This window comes from Chlorocebus sabaeus, chromosome 11 (genome assembly GCF_047675955.1).
Source record: "Chlorocebus sabaeus isolate Y175 chromosome 11, mChlSab1.0.hap1, whole genome shotgun sequence".
In the NCBI taxonomy this organism is placed as follows: Eukaryota; Metazoa; Chordata; class Mammalia; order Primates; family Cercopithecidae; genus Chlorocebus; species Chlorocebus sabaeus.
The window spans coordinates 97676701-97699692 of record NC_132914.1 but is presented as its reverse complement, the minus strand read 5'-3'; the positions used below and the strand labels follow the sequence as shown (position 1 = coordinate 97699692).

The 22992-nt window shown below is 37.6% G+C and overlaps 1 protein-coding gene across 4 annotated transcripts in view; it reads right to left on the bottom strand.

The window, feature by feature from the left end:
- Positions 1 to 9990: 9990 nt before the first annotated feature.
- SCYL2 (SCY1 like pseudokinase 2) overlaps positions 9991 to 22992 on the bottom strand; it is a 73204-nt gene continuing 60202 nt past the window's right edge. For all 4 annotated transcript variants that reach the window (XM_037996656.2, XM_008004368.3, XM_073021029.1 and 1 more), the window contains exons 13-18: positions 22495 to 22613; positions 17568 to 17668; positions 16046 to 16112; positions 15833 to 15928; positions 14232 to 14351; positions 9991 to 13224 (exon numbers count right to left, since the gene is read on the bottom strand). In XM_037996656.2, the coding sequence (XP_037852584.2) occupies positions 12580 to 13224; positions 14232 to 14351; positions 15833 to 15928; positions 16046 to 16112; positions 17568 to 17668; positions 22495 to 22613 (1148 nt within the window). In that variant the 3' untranslated portion in view covers positions 9991 to 12579. The remainder of the gene's footprint in view (positions 13225 to 14231; positions 14352 to 15832; positions 15929 to 16045; positions 16113 to 17567; positions 17669 to 22494; positions 22614 to 22992) is intronic.

Here is a 22992-nt window from a genome sequence, read left to right as displayed (position 1 = left end):
TGTAGAGATGCAGAGAACACTGGTCCTGGAAAAGAGTGAGAAATAAAACAATGAAACTATAACAGGGCGAGGGTATGGGGTGAGGATGTTTCTCATGGCCTTCCAGGCCTCATCTGCCTAGACTCACTTGTCCTTTTACCCTTGGGTTTCACAAAATACTCACATTCTTATAACAAATTGCTCAAGATAGTTTCTGCTCTTTACAAATAGTCTTGACTATTGCAATTATTTAAAACCCAAACCTGTAATACCAAGTGTTTCTTTACCTAACACCAGATTGGTGAGCCTGACTACCCAGTTTGGTGACATGCAGGGCTCCAGTCTGCAACAGCAAGACAAGGAGAGTGCACAGGCTGGTCGTGAGCCAGGTTGCTCTAATCTGCCACCTAGACCCAAAAAAAAAAAAAAAAAAAAGGAAACCAGCAAATCCCAAACAACACAAATAGTTACTCGAGAAAAGTATTTCATCAAATTCAACCAAAGTGTTAGATGGAACATTTCAACAAGGATCAGAGGTAGTGACCAAATGATTCACCCTTTCCGTAAGAGATTTCATAAGGAAACAAAAGTAATGAGGAGAACTGGTCATCTTGGGGTTCCTTCTCTCCTAAATTCTGTGGCAGCTTCTCCAGCCAACCCTATTCCTTATCCCAACTCCATACTCCTTCTTCTCACCCCCATAACATCCTGAGACAAACATAAAAATTTCTTTTATGCAGGACTTCTCTCAATCCTTTAAAATTTGTATATTGTTGACTATCATTAGTGTTAACCAATATATATATAAACTCAATTTCTTTTATTGAACTCCCATGTTTGACATTAATTCTTTTTTTTTCTCTTTTTTTTTTTGAGACAGAGTCTTGCTCTGTCACCCAGGCTAGAATGCAGTGGCCAGATCTCAGCTCACTGCAAGCTCCACCTCCCGGGTTTACGCCATTCTCCTGCCTCAGCCTCCCTAGTAGCTGTGACTACAGGCGCCCACCACCTCGCCTGGCTAGTTTTTTGTATTTTTTAGTAGAGACGGGGTTTCACCGTGTTAGCCAGGATGATTTCGATCTCCTGGCCTCGTGATCCGCCCGTCTCGGCCTCCCAAAGTGCTGGGATTACAGGATTGAACCACCGCGCCCGGCCAACATTAATTCTTCTACTGATAGTCAAGCTTATATACAAAGCATTTTCAAATATCTCATTTGATTCTCACTATAACCTTATGAAACAAATAAGCAGATAAGCAATAAAGATGCAAATTTTGCCCAAGGTAACCTGGCCAGCAGAATTCAGAGAGCTGGGACTAGGTCCTAAAGATCATTTCCTGAACTTGTACCACCATGGTACATGGTACATCATGATCATATAATCTTACTCTGAGTAGCAGAGTGTCTTTAGTGTAACTGAGGAAAGATATACTCAGAATCTTTGTGCTTTTAGAAACATTACTGAGCACCTAACTATAGGTACACTTGTCCTAGCTACCATGGACATTTTTAGAATAAAGTATGAATGGGACACACTGGTGTGTACCTGTAGTCCCAGCTACTACTCAGGAGGCTGAGCGGGGAAGATCACTTGAGCCCAGGAGTTCAAGCACAGTCTGGGCAACATAGCAAGACCTCATCTCCAAAATAATGAAATAGGGTGCTGGTTTCTAGGGTTACATATTTTCTATCTTTCTTTAAAATGTTCCACTGGAAATTAGGGCAAATTGACAGCAGAGTGAAGAGAAATTAACATCAAACACTGATATACTGGCCTCTGGATTAAGACTGCCACCACCCACCCCATTCTGGGTAAGACTCCCCTTCTAAGGGAAGGCTAATGGGAACCTTTATCCCATTCTATTGTAAACGCTTCCGTATCGTCTTTCTGACTTGAGTTTCATTATCACATTTTATTCTCACGGAGTAGAATAAAAAAGTGTATATGACAAAGTAGAATGGCCCAATTGATATTATCCCCATTTTACATGTGAGTAAACTGAGGCTCACTCAATAACTTGTCCAAAATTACATAGTTATTGGTGGAGCTGAGATTTAATCCCACTTGATTATAAATGTCACTTTATTCTTATATGCTGCTTCCAGTCCATAATAAAACACTGTTAGTCCCATTAATTTCAGCTCACTGTAAGTCAGCCACTCAGTCAATTTGGAGTTCAATTAATTTGACTCTAATTTCCTAAATTACAGGATTTTTACACTATATATAAAAGACATCTCTATAATAGTTTGCAAATATAAAGATGCATATATGGAGATCCTGGAAGCATATCAATTTTCATTTTTAATCTGTCACTGTAACTGTCTAAATATTAAACGAAATTTGAAAAGAAATGGTCAGATAACCAAAATACAGAACTTTAGAGTGTTTTTACACAGCATGGAATCATTCATTAAGTATTTCACGCATGATAAACGTCAAGAATTTGCTTTGCACATGAATTCCTTATATTTATGAAGAACTTTCAACTTCATTTTCACTGCTCCTTTGAGTCTTATCACTACATATAGAAAGAACTATGTTGAGCCGTCTACTCCACTTTATTGTTGAAGCCCAGGGCATGGAGAAGGTCAGTAATGCTTTGAGGTATCAGGCAGAGATGCGACAAGAAGTCATACTCATGTGCTCATTTGCTTGCTGCCATTGGTTACCTATAACAAATTATTTCTCATTTCATCTTGGAGGGAATCTCTCCCCAAGGTTAGGTATCTAATGTTGGGGTATCCCCACATAAGACACTCAATTATCGATTTTTTAGTCTGTTTTCTGGCTGTAAAGACAATAAAACTATTATTATCATTGTTATTTAAAACAGTCTTGCTTTGTCACCCAGGCTGGAGTGAGCGTGATCTCAGTTCACTGCAATCTCTACCTCCTGGGTTCAAGCAATTCTCCTGTCCCAGCTTCCCAGGTAGCTGGGATTACAGGTGTGTGCCACCAGGCCCAGCTAATTTTTTTATTTTTAGTGGAGATGAGGTTTCAGCATGTTGGCCAGGCTGGTCTCAAACTCCTAACCTTAAGTGATCTGCCTGCCTCAGCCTCCCAAAGTGCTGGAATTACAGGCTTATTTTTTTAAACATGTGTTATACTACCTGTTTGCTCCAAAATCCCCCCTTGTGAGGAAATGAGGAAAGATGGATTTCTTTCATTTGGTATTACTGCAGTGTGGAAACACTAGATTTGCTATATGCACTATACATGGTGACTTGAAAAAAATACTCAGGGATATTTAGGTTGTGTCCAAGACCAAAATATCCTAGAAAATCTGATAATCTGTTAAATACAGTGTATTGTAAAAATGCAAACTGAAATGTTGAAAGATCAAAACCAGAGAAAATATTTGGAAGGATTTTTTTTTATCACCCTCATTTTTCTTGAAGGTGCAGATAGAACCCTGAGTGTCCAGATAATTTTAACATATAGAGCAGTGAAAAAGGATGATATCTTGGGGTGGGGTTAAGGGTCAAGGCAGAACAAACCCACACACCGTTCACAAGTATTTCTCATGATCCCATACTTTTGTAGATGCTACAGCAAAAGGCAGTATATTCTTACCAATACCTTCCCTAGCCTATTCATGTTCAAAAAAAGCACCTGTAAAAGGGCTACTGTAATGGATGATTACTTGGAAGATAGTGACATCTTCTGGTAGTTTACAGACTAAATATATTTATGGCAGACATTTCCCCCACAACCCCAAAATCCAGCCACGGTTTTAAAAGATTTATTCTATATACATTAAGCCCCAAGTGTGGATTCTTAAATTTATGAAATATTCAATAAAATATAAACCAGCTAAAAATAACATTACAGCTCACTTATTCTGCTCCTTGTCTTGCTGTCATCTCTGGCTCTAATAGAAAATGTTTTAAGCAGCTAACATTTTTCTCTTTTTGGTGTTTCTCCACATGTTCTAATTTAGGCAGCTAGCACTAATTTTGCTTTTCTTGGTCATCAAAAATTGACCAGATTTCCCTTAATTTGAGAAGTTTTCATAACATCTAAGAATTCAAAAGGACTTTGGGAGTTATCTGCTCTAATCCACTCCCCAGCAGTTCAAACTTAATTTGGGAAAATGTGACCTAAGTAATCATTTGGTAGCATCAAAAAACAAACAAACAAACAAACAAAAAACAGTTAAAAAAAACATTACAGAAGCTCTGTGCGGCTGAGCTCAGGCTCTGTCTCCTTTAAGCCTTCCTGACTATCTAGATTGCGTGTCCCTCCTACATGGATTTTGCTCACAGTATGTATCACACTGTTCTGCAACTGTCTGCTTACTCGACTACCTTTATAACTACAGTGCAAACCCCCTGAGGGCAAGGCCTATATCTCCATTCCTATTTGTGTCCCAAGAATCTCACAGTGCCAAGACTATAGTATTTTATGGCTTAGTTTTATTTATATATTTATTGAAACATAAGTGCATTCAAATGGTGCCAGGTGAAGATTTTTGTTTTTTTTTTGCGACAGTCTCATTGTGTTGCCCAGGCTGGAGGGAGTGCAGTGGTGCGATCTCAGCTCACTGCAACCTCCGCCTCTCGTGTTCAAGCGATTCTCATGCCTCAGCCTCCCAAGCAGCTGGGGTTACAGAAGTGCACCACCACGCCCAGCTAATTTTTGTATTTTTAGTAGAGATGGGGTTTCACCATGTTGGCCAGGCTGGTATCAATCTCCTGACCTTCAGTGATCCGTCCACCTTGGCCTCCTAAACTGCTGGGATTACAGGCATAAGCCATAGCGCCCAGCCAGGTGAAGTATTTGTTTTTCATTAAAGTAGAGTTTACTTTAGAGATCTATATCCATCACAAAGTGAGTGGAAAAATCTGTTGAGCACCTACTATGTGCCAGGAGCTGTGCTAGATGCTTTGCACACTTTTACCTCATCTAATCCTAATAAGCCTGTAAGGTGTGATCTTATTTCATGGTTGAGAAAACTTATTCTGGTCAGTTAAGTGAAAGAGACAAGATTTACTCTCATTCAGTCCATGTAACTGTTTATACTCTATCTGATTCCAAAAGAGAATTTCCATGAACATAGATAAAAAAGATTTTTTAGAAGGAAATCAGAGCAAAGGAGAAATAAGGATTTTTAAAAAATCAGATAAAGCCAGAAGGTAAGCATTAAATATTGCATACTATTATTGTCCTATACATTTGCTACAGGTAAACGGCAAATTTGGCTGAATCTCAGCTGTCATTACCTAATCTGCTACTTTATTCAGACTTTAAAAGGTAGGAGCAGGCCAGGCGTGGTGGCTCATGCCACCCAGCACTTTGGGAGGCCGAGGCGAGTGGATCACCTGAGGTCAGGAGTTTGAGGCCAGCTTGGCCAACATGGTGAAACCCTGTCTCTACTTAAAATAAAAAGTAAAATAAAAATAAATAAAAATCAGCCAGGCATGGTGGCTGGTACCTGTAAACCCAGTTACTCCGGAGGCTGAGGTAGAAGAATCGCTTGATCCCGGGAGGCGGTGCTTGCAATGAGCCGAGATCGTGCCACTGCACTTCAGCCTGGACAACAGAGTGAGACTCAGTCTCAAAAAAAAAAAGTAAGGGCAAACCATTTGCTTAGAAGCACATTTACTCCTGAACTGAAATCTGAAATCTCTCCAGTGGGTTCTCAAAGAAGCTATTTATGTGGGAGTGAACCAATGTCATCCCTGGCATAAATACAGTTTAAAGCATAGTCAAAAGCTACCAGTGATAAAAGAAACCTGATGCATGGCCAAAACACGGCAACCCAGGCACAAAGGTCTCAACAGTGGGTTTAATTCAGAATTTTTAGAGAAATGAATGGATTACTCAATTTTTGGCTTCCTCCATAAACATCTTTCAAAAACAAGATTTTGCCAATTGGGCAATAGAGAGTTAAAGGTTGCTCTCTGGCAAGTGGCTGGAGCACAGGTACTATTGCTGTTTAAGGGCGGATTCACATAATCACTGTAGCTGGAGACAGACGTGACAACCTCTTATGAAACATGAGCAGTCTAATGAGGACACCCACCTAAGTGAAAAGCCTTTCCATCTCTTTACAGAAATGATCTTAAGAGTGCCAATTGTTAGAGACAAGATTTTCTGAAAAACAATTTTGGGGCCAGGCGCGGCATCTCACTCCTATAATCCCAGCACTTTGTGAGGTCAAAGTGGGTGGATCGCTTGAGCTCAGGAGCTCAAGACCAGCCTGGGTAACATGGTGAAACCTTGTCTCCACCAAAACAAACAAACAAACAAACAAAAAACAGAAATTAGCCGGGTGTGGTGGTGCATGCCTGTAGCCCCAGCTACTCAGGAGACTTGGGGTGGAAGGATTGCTTGAGCCTGGGAGGTGGAGGTTGCAGTGAGCCAAGATCATGCCACTGCACTTCAGCCTGGGTGACAGAGCCAGACCCTGTCTTAGAACAAAAAAAAACAAAAAAACAAAACAAAAAAAACCAGGATCTGTTACAACACACAAATGTGTAAAGTACCCTGCCCCACATCTATGAAGTGTGAATACTACAATTTTAGCCTGAAATTTAAAAAAAAAAAAAAAGCACCTTTATCTGGCTCCAAACTTCATACACCATATGCTTCTCGTGTTTCCATGGATATGCCTCATATTTGAGTTTTTTCTGATCATTGTGTTCAAAAAGATGGGTAGGCTTAGGGACATAGACTTGGGGCAAACCTATGTTTATTCCTACACTCAAACTATAGACATTAAAGTCTCTATCTCATTTACCTTTATATAAAAGTCAAACACTGCCTTTACTAGCAACCAAGGTCACCCACACAAAGGAATATATCGAAAACATAGGAGCAAAAAAGACAAAATTGGAACTGCATCCAGTAGGTATAATTAAAGTAGCCAAACTGCATTTCTACTGTGGGCACTTTCAAAAGAATGTTCATGAAGTTTTCATACAAGATAGGTATACACAATTCCATATGGCTTTTGATAGCAGTATATATATGGCCCCATTTTAAAATGACTTATTATTGGATTCAGGCTGTATCAGTGAGGGTAAAGTAAGGAAACAGAAACCCCACACCAGCTACTTGAACAGGGAAGTTTTAATATAATATTTGCTAACTAGTAGAAGCTGGTTAATTATTTGTAGGGGCAAAAGAGGACTCTAAAGTGCACAGAAGTAGCAGGTAAAAGGTAAATACTGTCCCTAGGGTGAAGAAAAGTGAAAAAAATGAACTAAAGACCAGGAGAGGCTCTCTTCCCCTGCCTCACTCCCAAGCTGAGATCAGACTTCCCTGGAGAGGCTGTGGTTTCTACAGGAACATTCAGCCTGCCATGGTGAAGAAAATTGTCCCAGGGAATGGGCCACAGAGAGACAGTTGCTTGATGGAGTGGCAGAGCTGGCACGGAAGCAGCCCATGGGAGCTGCTCCACAGTGGCTCAGGGTTGGGAGAAGGTAACCTGAGGTGCAGCTGGAGCTCCTCTGTTGGGACTGCTGGGCTTCTATGGTGTATAAAAATGGGAGACTCACAACCGTAAGTAAAGTATCTTCTTACAGCTCTTGCTTTGCAGTTCCACTCGTGGGCCCTCATCTTCCCAGCTGGCAAAGGAAAAAGACAGTACAAGGCAAGACAAAGGATGGGTTTGGAACTGAGACCATAGCTTGATAATAGCCATCATTCACTTCTTTGGTCATTGAGCTTCCATATACATCTACATTATCTTATTTATTTATTTATTTATTTGACAGAGTCTCACTCTGTCACTCAGGCTGGAGTGCAGTGGTGCAATCTCGTCTCACTGCAACCTCCACCTCCTGGGTTCAAATGATTCTCCCGCCCCAGCCTCCCAAGTAGCTGGGATTATAGGCGCCCCACACCTGACTAATTTTTGGTATTTTTAGTAGAGACAGAGTTTCCCCATGTTGGCCAGGCTGGTCTCGAATTACTGACCTCAGGCGATCCACCCGCCTCGGCCTCCCAAAGTGCTGGGATTACAGGTGTGAGCCACTGCACCCAGCCTATATCCATATTATCTAATACAACAGCTACTAGCCACATGGCTCCCAAGTACCTGAAATATGACTAGTCTGAAGTTAAATGTGCTAAGTGTAAAATACACACTGCATCTCAAAGACTAAGTACCAAAAAAGATGTAAAATATGAGTTTTTTATATCAATTCCATGTAGAAATAGTTTTTTTTGTTTGTTTGTTTTCTGAGACAGGGTCTCACTCTGTCACCCAGGCTGGAATGCAGTGATGTGTTATCAGCTCACTGCAACCTCTGGCTCCTGGACTCAAGTGACCTTCCCACCTCAGCCTCCCAAGTGGCTGGAACTACTGGCATAAGCCACCATACTCAGCTAATTTTTGTGTACTTTTTGTAGAGATGGGGTTTTACCATGTTGCCCAGGCTGGTCTTGAACTCCTGAACTCAAGCTATCCACGCACCTTGGCCTCCCAAGGTGCTGGGATTACAGGCATGAACCACCATACCTGCCAATATTAAAATATTAAAAAATCAATTTCAGGGCCAGGCGCTGTGGCTCATGCCTGTAATCTCAGCACAAACTTTGGGAGACTGAGGTGGGCAGAGCATTTGAGGTCATGAGTTCGAGACCAGCCTGGCCAACATGGTGAAACCCCGTCTGCACTAAAAATACCAAAGTTAGCTGGGAGTGGTGGCGGGTGCCTATAGTCCCAGTTAGGAGGCGGAAGCAGAAGAATCTCTTGAACCTGGGAGGTAGAGGCTGCAGTGAGCTGAGATTGCTGCAGTGAACCGAGACCACAGCACTGCACTTCAGCCTGGGCGACAGGAGACTCGTCTCAAAGGAAAAAAAAAAAAATCAATTTCACCTATTTTTAATGGGATTACTAGAAAATTTTAAGTTACATATGTGGTTTTTACCCCCGGTAGTTATATCCTGAGTGGCTGGAGCAACTTTGCTTCTTTGGATAGAAAAAGTTTCTAACCTTCAACAAGTTCCATCTTGGTGAAATGGCTTTTTCAACTACACTCCCTTCTCAAGTCTAAAAGCTTTAATTCCGCTATATGTCTGGGTACTACAAACACTGCTAACCCAGGTCTCCCAACTCTCCTCACTCATATTTCAAACCAGCAGCCCAGAGGCTCATTTTGACTATGTACATTTCTGTCATCTCAACTCTCCCCTCTTTATAACCATTTTTTCTCAATATAAACATATTTACGATACCCAATAAGTACTGAACACCTACTTGCTACATATGTCCGTCTTAACAAAAGCACTTCCACAGGAATTCATACAATAACAGATGCAAAGTGGTAGACAGCAGATTAGGAAAAAATCTAGCTTCTATTACGGGTTCTGATTTTTTCACGTTAAGCCATGCAAGCCTCAGGCCCTCTGTTTCTACCTCTGCTGGGAGAGAGAGGGCTGAATTACTTTTTTTTTTTTTTTTTGAAACGGACTCTTGCTCTGTTGCCCAGGCTGTAGTGCAGTGGTGTGATCTCGGCTCACTGCAACCTCTGCCTCCTGGGTTCAAGCGATTCTCCTGCCTCAGCCTCCTGAGTAGCTGAGATTGCAGGCGCATGCCACCACGCCCGGCTAATTTTTGTATTTTTAGTAGAGACGAAGTTTCACCATGTTGGCCAGGATGCTCTCTATCTCTTGACCTTGTGATCCACCCGCCTCAGCCTCCCAAAGTGCTGGGATAACAGGCGTGAGCCACCGTGCCCAGCCTACTTTAGTTATATTCACGCTAAGTCATGAAATCCTTTAGCAATTGTAATCAACTTTTAAAAAAATTAATAGAATAAAAAGAGTACACTACACCTATTAAAGACATTTTCTGAAACTTTTGTTTCAGGTATATATTTTATATAGAAGTTGCAGGGTAAAATGTCTTTCTTATTGAGTGTCACAGTTACGGTTTAAAATAAATCATATTAAATGATGTAGATACTTAAAATCCTATATAGTTTGAATTCTTATAGATTCATTTGTTCCAAAATTATTTTAAGACCAGTAATCACAAAGTATGAAATCACAACTTAATATGGAAAGTTTTATCAAAGCTAAAATTTATTTGGTGCATACTCCTATTGATACCAGGTATGTTCGCATATACCTTTTTCTTTCATGTGTAAAAACAACCATGTGAGGTATTTTACAGGTTAAAAAAAAAAAAAAAAACAAACTACTTCCTTATTCAGTGTAAAGGAGGCTTACAAGCATTCCAAAACAAAAACAAACAAAAACCAGACAAGTACGTAGTCTATTTCCATTTCCTTTTATACATCCTCTATATATATCACACATTTTAGAAATAGGAGAATAGAGAACCAATTCAAACGCAAGGGAATCTTTTTTGTAGATTCTGTTGACAGATGCTCTTTAACCTAAACATTTTCTGCTCTAAGCATAAGGGACTTAACTGTTTTCAGTATGTGAAATAATTTTAAGGTGATCTAGTACTTTGAAAATTTCATTCACTTAAGAACACTTAAGCTTAAAAATAGCACTATTTTTCAGAGGCAATTTCTCAACAGAAAAAGGCAATGGTAACAGTTCAATTGATGGAAATGGTTGAAATAAAACACCTTTGAGAAAGTAGAAAAAAGGTGTAGGAACAATTCTGTAAAAACATAGCACCATTACCTCAACGAATGAGCAAATTTTACATACTGTATTTTTTTCAAATAACCTATTTTCATATTTAGTAGTTCAAGTTCCATAAGCTGTTATATTAAGCTTTCTTTCTGTTTAAGAGTTCAATGCTAACACCATGTTTTTTACAAAATAAAAAACAATTTCTCAATAAACAGTGACTACTAAATTGTTACAAAGAAAAATTCTCCAATACTTATTTTATTCCATATATAAGCTTTTTCCCAAAAGATATATTAATATTGCATTACAAACAAGACAGCTAATCTGGTCAAGCTGTGAATATATTTGACAAAAACATTTGATCTTCCTACTGTTTTTCATTTCTTGGATAAATTTCTTTAGCAATTCTATTAGTTCTTTTTCTAAAATCAAGTTAACCAAATACAGCCCATACAGAAATCAGATGTGAATGCTGACTTCTATTTTTTAAAGTACCCTCTTAACTGAATGCTGCCAGCAATAATGTAATCAAATTACATTTTGTAATCAAGTGCTGTGTATTACATATATATAGTATGTGTATATATTTTCAATGAATATCCATATAAAATGAATAAACTTAGTACCAGCATACTAAATTTAATATGATTTATTTTAAATGATTGCTGGTTCCAGATAATTAAAAACCATCAACTCTATGGCAGCAACTATAATACATATATAGTTCTTTGAAAGATGGTTTTAAAGTTATAAGAGTGGGATATTATTTTTTAAAATACAACTGACATTTATAGCAAAAGGCTCTGCGGTTGAATAATCAGCAAATTAAAGAAAAATATCAGAGAAAGGTTTTGAAAAATAAAGCGCATTTCCTGTTAAGAGATTTGATTCTTTCCTTCCTAAAAATGTCTAATAGAAGTTAAAATGTTTAAACAAAAGGTTCCTAAAATTCCTAGAAAAAAATTAAACTTCAGTAGCAGTAATTAATGAGGTCAGACTATCATGGCAAGCTGAATATTAATCTGTTGGTGGTCAGAAGATTCAACTGCTCAATTTTTAGAGAAGTAAAGTTTATTACATTTGAAACAATACAGCAGAAATCTCAAAAGTTTACTCATTAAATATAGTTTAATTCTTACAAATCTTCTTTTGAAAACACAGTTCATATATGCTGCAACCTCAGAAGTTTGAATTTGAAATTAAATATGAAGGTAGTAGTCAGGGAAGTCACATCAGAGTGCTTTGTCAAATATCCAAACAAATCAGCACATACCTCTTCTATGATACAAGAGGAAAAAAGTGATTCTAAATATATCCAAGTGAATGCAGAAAAATACATTACTATTTGAGGCAGACCATGCTAAAATATAATTTACAATGATTAGTTTGCACTTAAGAAGGTTAATAACACATTTAAACCAATGAAATGAAGGTTAAGTTAAATTTTGTAGTATTTGCTCGGTCTCTGTACTAAACATTAGTTCATCTGAAAAGTAAGTTTGGAAAAAAGCAAATAACCTGATACTTCCCTTTATGCTTATCATTTTCTCACTGTCATCTTAAATGCAAACAAATCAATACAGGATCAAGATTTTTACATATTAAAATGAAGACTAATGACTTGTAAAGGTAGACTGTGTACCATGTAGTACTTAATAGATGAGCTTGCAATGACCATCAACTCAATTTTTAAAATAACAACAAGATCCACAAGCCAAAATAAACATTTGATTAAAAAGTTCTGCTATTCAAGATAACTCAGTTGTCCTTTTTCTCTTTGAGATTGGGAAGGGCTGGGTCTTTAAAAACCTGAAGAGGAGTTGGTAAGAGGAAAAAAATTCTCAATGCTTTAAAAAAACTCAACTGGTTAGAAGTCCATACAACTACTATGCTGGCATGGACATAGATGTTTCCTGTCACAGAAATGTTCACTTTCCCATAGAAGTACTTCCTCCAAGCCAACTATATAAAGATGTAAATCAGCTCACCCATGATTGAAACTGAAATGATCCTTCAAAATAGAAGTAAGACACCTCACCCAAAAAGATCTTTTAAATCATTACTAGCTGAACTACTACTGGTCATAGTAGTTGGTGGCTGTGCAAAGTTCTGTGGATTAAAGAAAGGATTACCCTGCATACCAAAGGCAGATTGTCCTATCACGTTCATCTGTGTTCCCATTACTGAACTGCCCATAGCTGCAGAACCTTGAGGAGGTACAAACTGATTAAGCCACTGATTTGGTTTCTGTTGTGATAATTGGTTCATGCTAACTTTGGGTTTCTGAGGGCCAAAGAGATTATTAAGGGCAGACATATCTGTGGGTCTTTGTTGGCTCTGCTTCGCACCAGCAGGAGGAACACTCAAAGCATTGAAGTTTGGCAAAGTGGGAGGTGTTCCCAGAGTCATCTTGGTCACTCCAACTGTGCTTGGACTACTGTAGAAGTTCTGGTTTGTATTAACGGGCATGTTGAATCCTGAAGTCTGAAAGCCCATATTGGCATTTAGGCCATTTGTCAAATTTCTCTTTGTATTATCAGTTGGTGTAGAAAACATCATGCCAATGCCCATGGAAGGAATGGAAGTGAAAGTACTTGACGCAGAAGATTTAGGGGTACTAACAGAAAGGCTGGTCAAAGATGACATATTATCCATCAATGTGTCTGTCAAGTCCTTAGTCTGAAAAATATGAGAGAATTACTTTATCTCTAAGAAATATAAAATACTTTATAATTAGTAAACATTTGACAGATTAAATCATAAAGGACAAGTTAGAATTAAGCTCAACGGTCTATACCAAATTAGCAAACTATATCCTGCAGGTCAAATACGGCCTGCCACCTGTTTTTGTATGGTTTTTACAGAGGAATATTTGCAATCGATTTGATGATGGGGAATACTAACTTTAAACTCCAATTAAGCAAAACGTTATCTCATCAAAAACAGAATCACATTCTTCTTATTCTATATTACAAAAAACATGGTAATTTTTTACTATTATTTGTATAGTTTGAATTTCATCAAAATTTCATAGGAATTTGTTTCCACTATTCTTAAAAAAAGTACCTACAAAATATTCTCAATTTTGCCTCTTGGCCTGCAAAGATGTTTTTCTCAGACAAAATGTTAGTGATTAAGAGGTAACAAAAAAATAATTTAAAGAAAGCTTTTAAGATAAAGCTATCTCTGAAACCAGTAACAGTGTAAACTCTCTACAAGAAGGGCCCTTATTCACTGCCATAGCACCAATACCTGGAACACTGCCTGGAACACAGGAGAAAACAAATATTAGCCAGGTCATGTAGGTACATCTTAAACCAAGTTACACATCTAACTACAATTGAAAAGACAAACATAGAAAATAACTTTAGCTCAAAAATACGTTAAGAGCATGAATATAATATTCTGATCACTTCAGGGTGAACAGAGTTGAGTGAGCACTATGAGTCCTAATCCTATTCCTCTAGCTTCTTCTTTGTTGGTAACAAGCATTGTCACAAAACACGGTACATTAGGCAGGTTATAGCAGAGTTGGAGAATCGTTTATGCCCATACTTCTTAGAAACCACACATTAAGGTATTATTTGAGATACATTTTTATACAAATACTAGTAGACTAAGTTCTATACCACCTTACTCCTTAACAGTAGTATTCTTGAAATTATGCAAAAGAAATGAACTCTGACCTGTTTAACAGTAGCAACAGGTGTGTGCACTTGGGGTTTAAGAGGCTGCTGGCTTTTCAACTTCTGTGCCTGCTCTTGTTCTTTTGCTAATTTTTGTTTTTCTTCAAGTGTAAGTGATGCCTTAAAAGAAAATAAAGCAAAAAATCAACTGGCAATTTCTTAAGTCCATTTGTAAAACAAAAGTTACCTCTTCAGGTAAAGGACATCTTACTACTTCACTGAAAAGCAAACTACTCTTGTCTTGGTGATTGTCACAGTAAGTCGTATTTCAAATCACTATACAATCTAACTTTAAATAAAAACTCACAGGATCTGTGCAAAAATACTTCCAGTATGAAAATAATAATTATTTTTAAACCATTCACTAGAATCATCCTTTTCCAGACAATGACAATATGATTTAGTGATTTCATTCTCAAGAATTGGGAAATCTTTTTAAACTCTAATCTATCTCACCCCAAGAATATTTTAGGAACTCATAAAAAGCAAAGAAAGAATGAAACAACACGCGGTTCTTTCACTGCTGATGTCTACAGCAAATTCGATGTCTTGTCTTTTATCAACTTTGCTAAACTAAAAGCTCACAATGTTCTCTTATAATTTTGTAAACTACTATGTCCAGTAGTCCTTTGGCTTTACACATACAGGTATTCACATTTATGAATGAATAGAAGAATGCCCTCAGCAGAAGTCACAAACTGACTTACAGTTTTTTTTATTGGATGCTAACCAAGAAGAAAGTATCCTATTATAGTTTAATATTCAAAATCAGAGGGGGAGCAAAATTTTAGCAAGAAATAGAGAAGAAAAAAATGTGCTCAGATTTTTTATCTACTTATGAGATGGAATAAGATCTATTTTGAAAATCCTCTTTAAAATATTGTTGGTCTGCCATTAATAAGTAATGTATACATCATGTACCCCTGCTGGAATAAACCAAGAAGGGTACATCATCACTTCTGTAGTATGCCTGTCAAAAATGTCCAACTTTAATCCAATTATGAGAAAACACAAGACAAACTCAAATTGATGGCCATGCTACCAAATAGCTGACCAGTACTCTGTGAAAGTGTCAAAGTGAAAATCTGATGGACTGTAAAATTTGACACCATGAAATGACAGAAGATGAGGTTGCTAGGCTCAAAAAGAATGGAAAGAGTTTGGAACTCAAACTGTTGGGAATGTAGTGAGTGGGACAGAAATTAAAATACTGACGAGCAACAATCAGAGATAGCCTAAGGTAGCTGGGCAGCACAAATCTATAGTAGAAGCCATCAACACAGGAGGAGAAGCAGAGAAGACAGACGGTGAGATTCACCAAGGAGTGTGACTGCCAAAGTACAAGAGAAAGGACAAAGGAGACAAGGAGTCTATAAATATTACCTTGTAGCAAGTCAAGTAATAATGGAAGCTAAAAATCTTAAGTACATTTATTTTCAAAATGGGTTAGGGTCATGTTTAACTGATAAAGAAATTTCAGAAAGATAATTACAAATGTTTCTTGTTAAGCTGCTGAACAGCATTTCCCAACAAAAATCTGTGGTTTACAGGAAGTCCTGTAGTATAAATAAGAGGGCTGAAAGAACAATAAGGAAACTCACTCTTTTATGTTTATTCTGTAACCCGTCCTCTTTATTTTCGGACTCACTGCCAGTCAGAAGGTCTGCTCCAATGTTGTTAAAAACCTTGTCAATTTGCTGAAATAGAAAAATGTCAGTAATTTAAATAAGTTCAATAAAAATGTGATTTTGTTGCTTAAAGATTAAAAGCCCTCCAAATGAAGCACTTTCTACAAAAATTAAGTATCTTCTTACCTGATTCCCAGTATTTGTAACTTTTGCCTCCTCAGAAACATTTATTTGATTTCCTATGTCCAAAGATCTGTAGGAGAGTTGAATTATAACAAAACAATAAAAAGAAATGTATATTTTTAAATACTCATGCTAAAAATTATTTATCCACACGGAATTTATTAGACCCCAATTAAACTGTGGTTTCATTCTTTAAGAGGAGTCATCTTTTCCATTATTTTCTACTGTTAATGTTTGCTTGCCCCCAAAATAACATTTGTATGTAAGTCCATTTCTTAAACTCAACATTTGGGATTTACTGGAGAATTTATTCAAGGTGTCATAAAACCACTCAAGCATGGCTCTTATCAAAGAGCTTAACATCTCACTGCAAGACAAGATATGATATGGGGAATTTAATGTGATTAAGTTCTGAGTCTGTACTAACATGAATGATATAATCACTAACAATGAATGCTATAATCACTGCTATGTGAGCCAGATCTATGTCCTGAGAAATGCTATAATCACACTAACAATGAATGCTATAATCACTGTTATGTGAGCCAGATCTATGTCCTAAGAAACAGGTAAGATTTAGATAGAAGGAAGAAAAAGGAAGGGTTCATTTCCCAACTCAAATATAAATACTTGGTATTAAAAATTGATCTCTACCTATAATGCATTTTAAAAATTATTTCTCCAGATTTTTATGTTAACATAGTCAATCCATCAAAGACCACATACATATACACTATAGAATACTTCAAGCATACAAAGGGCTATTTCACCTACTTCTATACCATGTGTATTTACTTTAAGTCTTCATCTTGTGGGCAGAAGCTAAAGAGTTTCTACTTGGGGACCCTGTACATGATTTGTATTAATTTTACTGATTTTTAGATGTTTTTTGGTTCAGGATTAAACTTTAATAGGTATCCTAAATTCATGTGTTTTACTCTGGAGCAAAGAATACAGTGGGGCTTTGATTTTAATAAACTGGATTCAACAGTCAACGATTTCCATCTTTGCCTTCTTATTTGAATACTAGTTTTCTGCAAATAATTTTTTAAATCCTCCCTAAAAATAAAAAGAGGTGAATGTTGTGATGTTAAATATGAAACGAATGTCCTATAAATGTTTCTGGGGCTAGAGAAAAGAGAATGAAAAAAAATCAAAACACTAGAAGTTCATAAATTTAACAAATTTTCATAAGTGGTGCTTTTAGTTTTCATCAACCTGAGTTTACAATGCTAGTGGCTATTGCTGACAAGGGATTTCTCAGAAACAGAATTTTCTTTATGTAGACAAAATGCTAAAATTATATCATATTAAACTTCTGTACTCAGAAGTGACACTAGATTTTTCAACCACATTGTATGTTAATTCAGTTCAACTTATTAATACGATGGTAAATTTTGAAATGTTTTACATATGTTCAAATTTAAATCCAACAATTTTTCTATTCCATATTCCAGAAAATCAATCATAAGACAACTATAATCTCACTCCTGGACCACATATAATTCATGTGCAACCTACTTACTTCTGCTGTTCTTGCATTATATGAAGTTGCTCCAGTTTAGTCTTATGTTCAGACTCCAATCTATTAAGCATCTCTTTTATGACGGAAATGAAAGAATTGAACTGGTATAATGAGAAATTGATATGGTTACAGTGTTTCAAGTTAGCAGCAAATGTAATCAATTAAGATAATTTCATTAAGTTAATCATAATATTCTCTATTTTTACCAGTAGAATAGGATCCAGTCACAGCACTGATATTCACTAAGAATGATGCATTTAAATTTGGGATATCATAGCAAGCTTTTATAATATCTTTGTATAGTGATGATATGATAGTTGATGAGGCTTTTAAGTTCCAGAAAACATGTCTCAATAATGAGTTTTATATCCTGAGTTGTTTAATTGCTATTATTCAGGGGCCTTGTATAAATTCACCCGTGGCAGTTATATATTGATCTTCAAAATTAAACATCTGAATTTGTGCCGAACTAGAAATAATCCATTTAATATGCATAGAAAATTCCTGCTTATTCAGATTGCAATGACATATCTGGCTAAAATAAACCTTGTTTTCTGATAGTCGAAATATTAAATGTACATAATCCAACTTTCAAATAATTAAATTTCATAAAGCATACCTAGCACTATGTCTTAATATAGTTTAAGCTTTGGCTAACTTTGGTCAACTGCTGATCATTCATCCCTATGGTACTTCAGGATCATCATAAACAACTTATTTGAATAACACCATATGTTACAGGAAGAATCTAGAAATGGCTCTCCTCCTTTCCCCAAATCTTATAATTACATCTTTGTGTTGAGTGTTTATACATACACTATTTTATTAATCCTCACAACTCTTCAAAGTAGGTTCACTAATATTTCTAATCTACAAATGAGGAAACTCAGGCTCAATGAGAGGTAAAGCAACTCAGAGATGCTAGAGAGCTCATATGGCAGAGTTAGAATTCATCCTAAGCCTGGTTCCAAAGTCTGCACCCTTTTCTACTACATTACACTGCCTTTCACCATGCTGTATCGGCAGCAGCTTCTTCATCTTATGAGAAAGTCAAAAGGCATGTTTCCAAAGCAGTTTACTATGACTGACTTTCCACTGATTAGGGTTTCTAAAACTTTTTATTGAAGTATAATATACTAACAGAAAAGTATACATGTTAAAGTGCCCAGACAAAAAAAAAAATCACAATTCACACAAACTGAACACATCCAATGTAACTAGTAGCCAGATAAAGAAACAACATTGGTCCAGGCACATGGCTCACACTTGTAGTCCCAGCACTTTGGGAAGCCAAGGCAGGAAGATCACTTGAGCCCAGGAGTTTGAGACCAGCCTGGGCAACATGGAAAGACCACGTCTCTACAAAAAATACAACAATTAGCCAAGAGTGGTGGTACATGCCTGTAGTCCTAGCTATTTGGGAGACTGAGGTGGGAGGATCACTTGAGCCCAGGAGGTCAAGGATGCAGTGAGCTGAGATTGTACCACTGCACTCCAGCCTGGGAGACAGACTGAGACCCCGTCTCAAAAAACAAAAACAAAAACAAAGCAAAATCGTTGTCAACATCCCAGAGGCTTCCTTATATCCGCTTCCAGTCATTTTTCACCCTCACACCCTTTGAGTAAACTTTATTCTGACTTCTAGCAGCATAGCTTAGACTGTTGTACTTTACATAAATGGATCATTCAGCAGATCCTCGTCTATGCCTGGCTTCATTCACTCAACATGTTTGTGAGATTCATCCATATTGTTAAATGTAGTTTGTGCAGGAAAGAGTTAACATTGTAGGCATAAACTGCTATCCTTGAAAAATCCTGCTTCCAAAATTGGCCTTTAGCTGGTGTCTGGGAACTCAGATTTCAGAAAGGTTCTATTATTAACGGTAACAGTGGCTTACTTGCCTAAACTGTTTGTACAAAGAATATGTTCTATGCTGAACACTTGTTTTCCTTCTGGGAGTTTGGAATTTGAGTACATGCCAGGCAGAGGGTGTTACTTCATCAGCCCTCATTGAAAACTCTGGACACTGAATCTCTAATGAGTTTCCCTGGTTGGCAACATTTCACACAGATTATCACAAGTCATTACAAGGGGAATCCTACGTGATTTCACTGGGAAAAGACTCTAGAAGCTTGTGCCTGGTTTCCCTAGACTTTGTCCTATGAACCTTTTTCCTTGCCTGATTTTGCTTTATATTTTTTCACCATAATAGAGCACAGCCTGAGCATAACTCTATGCTGAGTCCTGTGAGTCCTTCTACTGAATCATCCATTCTGGGAGTGGTCTTAGGAACCCCCCTCAAACACAAGTTATTGATTATTCAGTGGACTGCTGCAGGGCATTTGCTGTTTTTTATTCAAATGTTGAAAATGTATTTTCCTAAGTTACTTACTTTGTCACTTCATGTATAATATACTTAAATCATCTTAAATCAGAAAGGAACTAAGAAGGCAGTCTTAAATTAGAAACCCTGACATGAAACAAATGGGAAGGCAGACCACATCCATGCTAAACTACTGTAAAATACAAGAAGATATGAATCAATGTATTTGTTGATGAAAACAGCCACCCCCCAAACAAAACAAAAACAAACACTAAGCTGAAGTAAGTCAACACAACATTTCAAATGGAATTAGAGACAGGGTCTTGCTTTGTCATCCAGGCTGGAGTGCAGTGGTGCAATCTCAAATCACTGCAACCTCCGCCTCCCAGGCTCAAGCAATCCTCCTCTCTCAGCTCCCTCTAGTAGCTGGGACTACAGGCGCACACCACTACACCTGGCTCATTTTTGTATTTTTGTAGAGATGGGGTTTCACCATGTTGCCCAGGCTGGTCTCAAACTCCTAAGCTCAAGTGATCCACCTAACCCTCCCCTCCCAAAGTGTTGGGATGACAGGAGTGAGCCTACATATCCTAAAATAAGCATTTGGGAATATTTAAAAACACACTAAATCAGAAATATGAGAACTAAGAACAGAAATGACAAAAAGTTGAAGACTGTTTTAGGCATATTATCCTATTCCTCCCCAATATTCACCATCTCCCTTCTTTGCCCACCCTAACCTCAACTCTGCTATCCAAGATACGAAGAAATTACCAAACCAAAAATTAAAATCTAGGGGACGAGCGTGGTGGCTCACGCCTGTAATCCTAGCACTTTGGGAGGCCAAGGCAGGCAGATCACTTGAGATTCGGAGTTTGAGACCAGCCTGGCTAACACGGTGAAACCCCATCTCTGCTAAAAACACAAAAATTAGCCAGGCATGGTGCCTCACGCCTGTAATCCCAGCTATTAGGGAGGGTAAGGCATGAGAATTGCTTGAACCCAGGAGGCGGAGGTTGCAGTGAGGTGAGACTGCACCACTGCACTCCAGCCTGAGTGACAGGACGAGACTCTATCTCAAAAAAAAAAATAAATAAATACAATAAAACCAAGGAACTAATTTACAGAGACTTACCCTATTACTTCAAATGAAATGTTTGTTCTGATTAGTTTTATAAATTTCTCTGCCTCCCAAAACTCTGCTCGCTCAGCACTCTCCCCAATGCCAAAAGCTCTCAACTTCCAGCTTTCTGCTTCCCTCATTGCTGTAATTCACTTTCGGTTCTAAATCCTCCCTGCCTATCCATCTCTGATGCTCTCAGTTAAACAGTAACCCAACTCAGGCTTTTCCATTATATTTCATTAAATACTAGTTCTGCTGTGAATAAAAATGACCCATCTACTCTATACCTCAATTTTCTCTCAATTCAATAAATATTTTTGGTTCTGTCATTGCACTAAGTGCTGGGGCTATAATGAAGAATAAGCTCTAATAACCTTTGAGGAATTTCTAATCTTTAGGAAGAATCAGTCACATAAGAACACAGCTGTGACAAACAGCGATAGAGGTATGCAGAGAGACAATTCCACAGTATTCTTTGGACACATTATTCCTTAGCTCAAACATTTACCACACCTTGAAAGTTCAAATACCTAAACGAGACAGACATTTTAAGTCTACCTATTCTAGTCTCAATGTACCTTTCTCCCATTATTCTCCTACTGTATTATATATATCTCCCAATCAAATTGAATTATTCCTTCCAAGTGGTATATAGACTCTTAAAATGGTCCCCAATTATCTCTTCCTCCTGTCATTCATGCCCTTGTGGAATCCCCTATCTTTGAGTGTGGGCTGAACCTGTGACTTGCTTCTAAAGCAACAGACTATGGCACAGGTGATGGGAAATCACTTCCTTGATTACAAGAGACTGTAGTTTCAGTCTTGCTAGCAGACTCTCTCTTGCAGGCTTTGATGAAACAAGTTGCCATGTTGGAAAGGCCCACGTGGCTAGGAACTGACAGTGGCATCCAGCTAATAGCTAAGAATGGAGGCCCTAAGCACAACAGCCCAAGAGGAACCGAAGCTTGCCAAAAACCATGTAAGTGCACTGAGAAGCAGATCACTCTGTAGCTGGGCCTTGAATGAGCCCCAAGTTCTTGACTATAGACAGCACTGTGAGAAACCCTGAGCAGGGAATCCAACTATGCCATGTCCTGGCCTGACCCACAGAAGCTGTGAGATAATAAATGTGTGTTGCTTTAAACTCCTAAGTTTGTGGTGTTTGTTCTGTAGCAATCAATCAATAATGAATATACTCCCCAAACACATTCTATAACTTTGTTCTTCATTCATGTCAATTTCCCAGCCCTAGATTTAAAGTAGTCCCAAATCCTACATATTTTTCAACATCCTGCTCATTTACTACTTACCAATGAAGTCACCCCACAAACTTTCTTCATTTAGTTCTGTGGCATATTTTACCCCTACCTTTTCTTTTCTTTTTTTTTTTTTTTAACCAATCTTTATAATATATTTATATATCTAATGCCAAGAAAACAGTAAGCTCAATAAAATGAATAAAGCACAAAAATACTCCTACCTGATTAAGATTAAGATTGTTTTCAATACTCAGGGGAATAAGATGAGGCAATACTTTTCCAGCCAGCTGCTCTTTGGTGATTCCCAACTTCTTATGAGTAAAAGTACATTTGTAAATACCTGATAGAAAAGAATGTGACAAATTCCTAAGTTAACACCATCAATTCATAGAAATCATGAAAATAATATATGTATATAAAATCCCTTGATAATCTGTGTAGTACAAATTTTTCCCAATCAATGCCTAGAATAATGATGTTCTTACATATGAATCAGAATGATTTCAGCCTTTATCATCAGGCCAGATTTAAATACCACGACATATTTACCCTGTGTTCTTCTGGTTTAGGAGCACATTTAATGACAGCATAACATTAGAAGCTTATCAGAACCACGTTCAATTCTTATTGTGCAGCAGTAAAGTTACAGAATGGCCTTTTATTCTGAAACATCTAAATATATACTTCAGAAATCATACTCAAGGTATCTATTTTAAAGG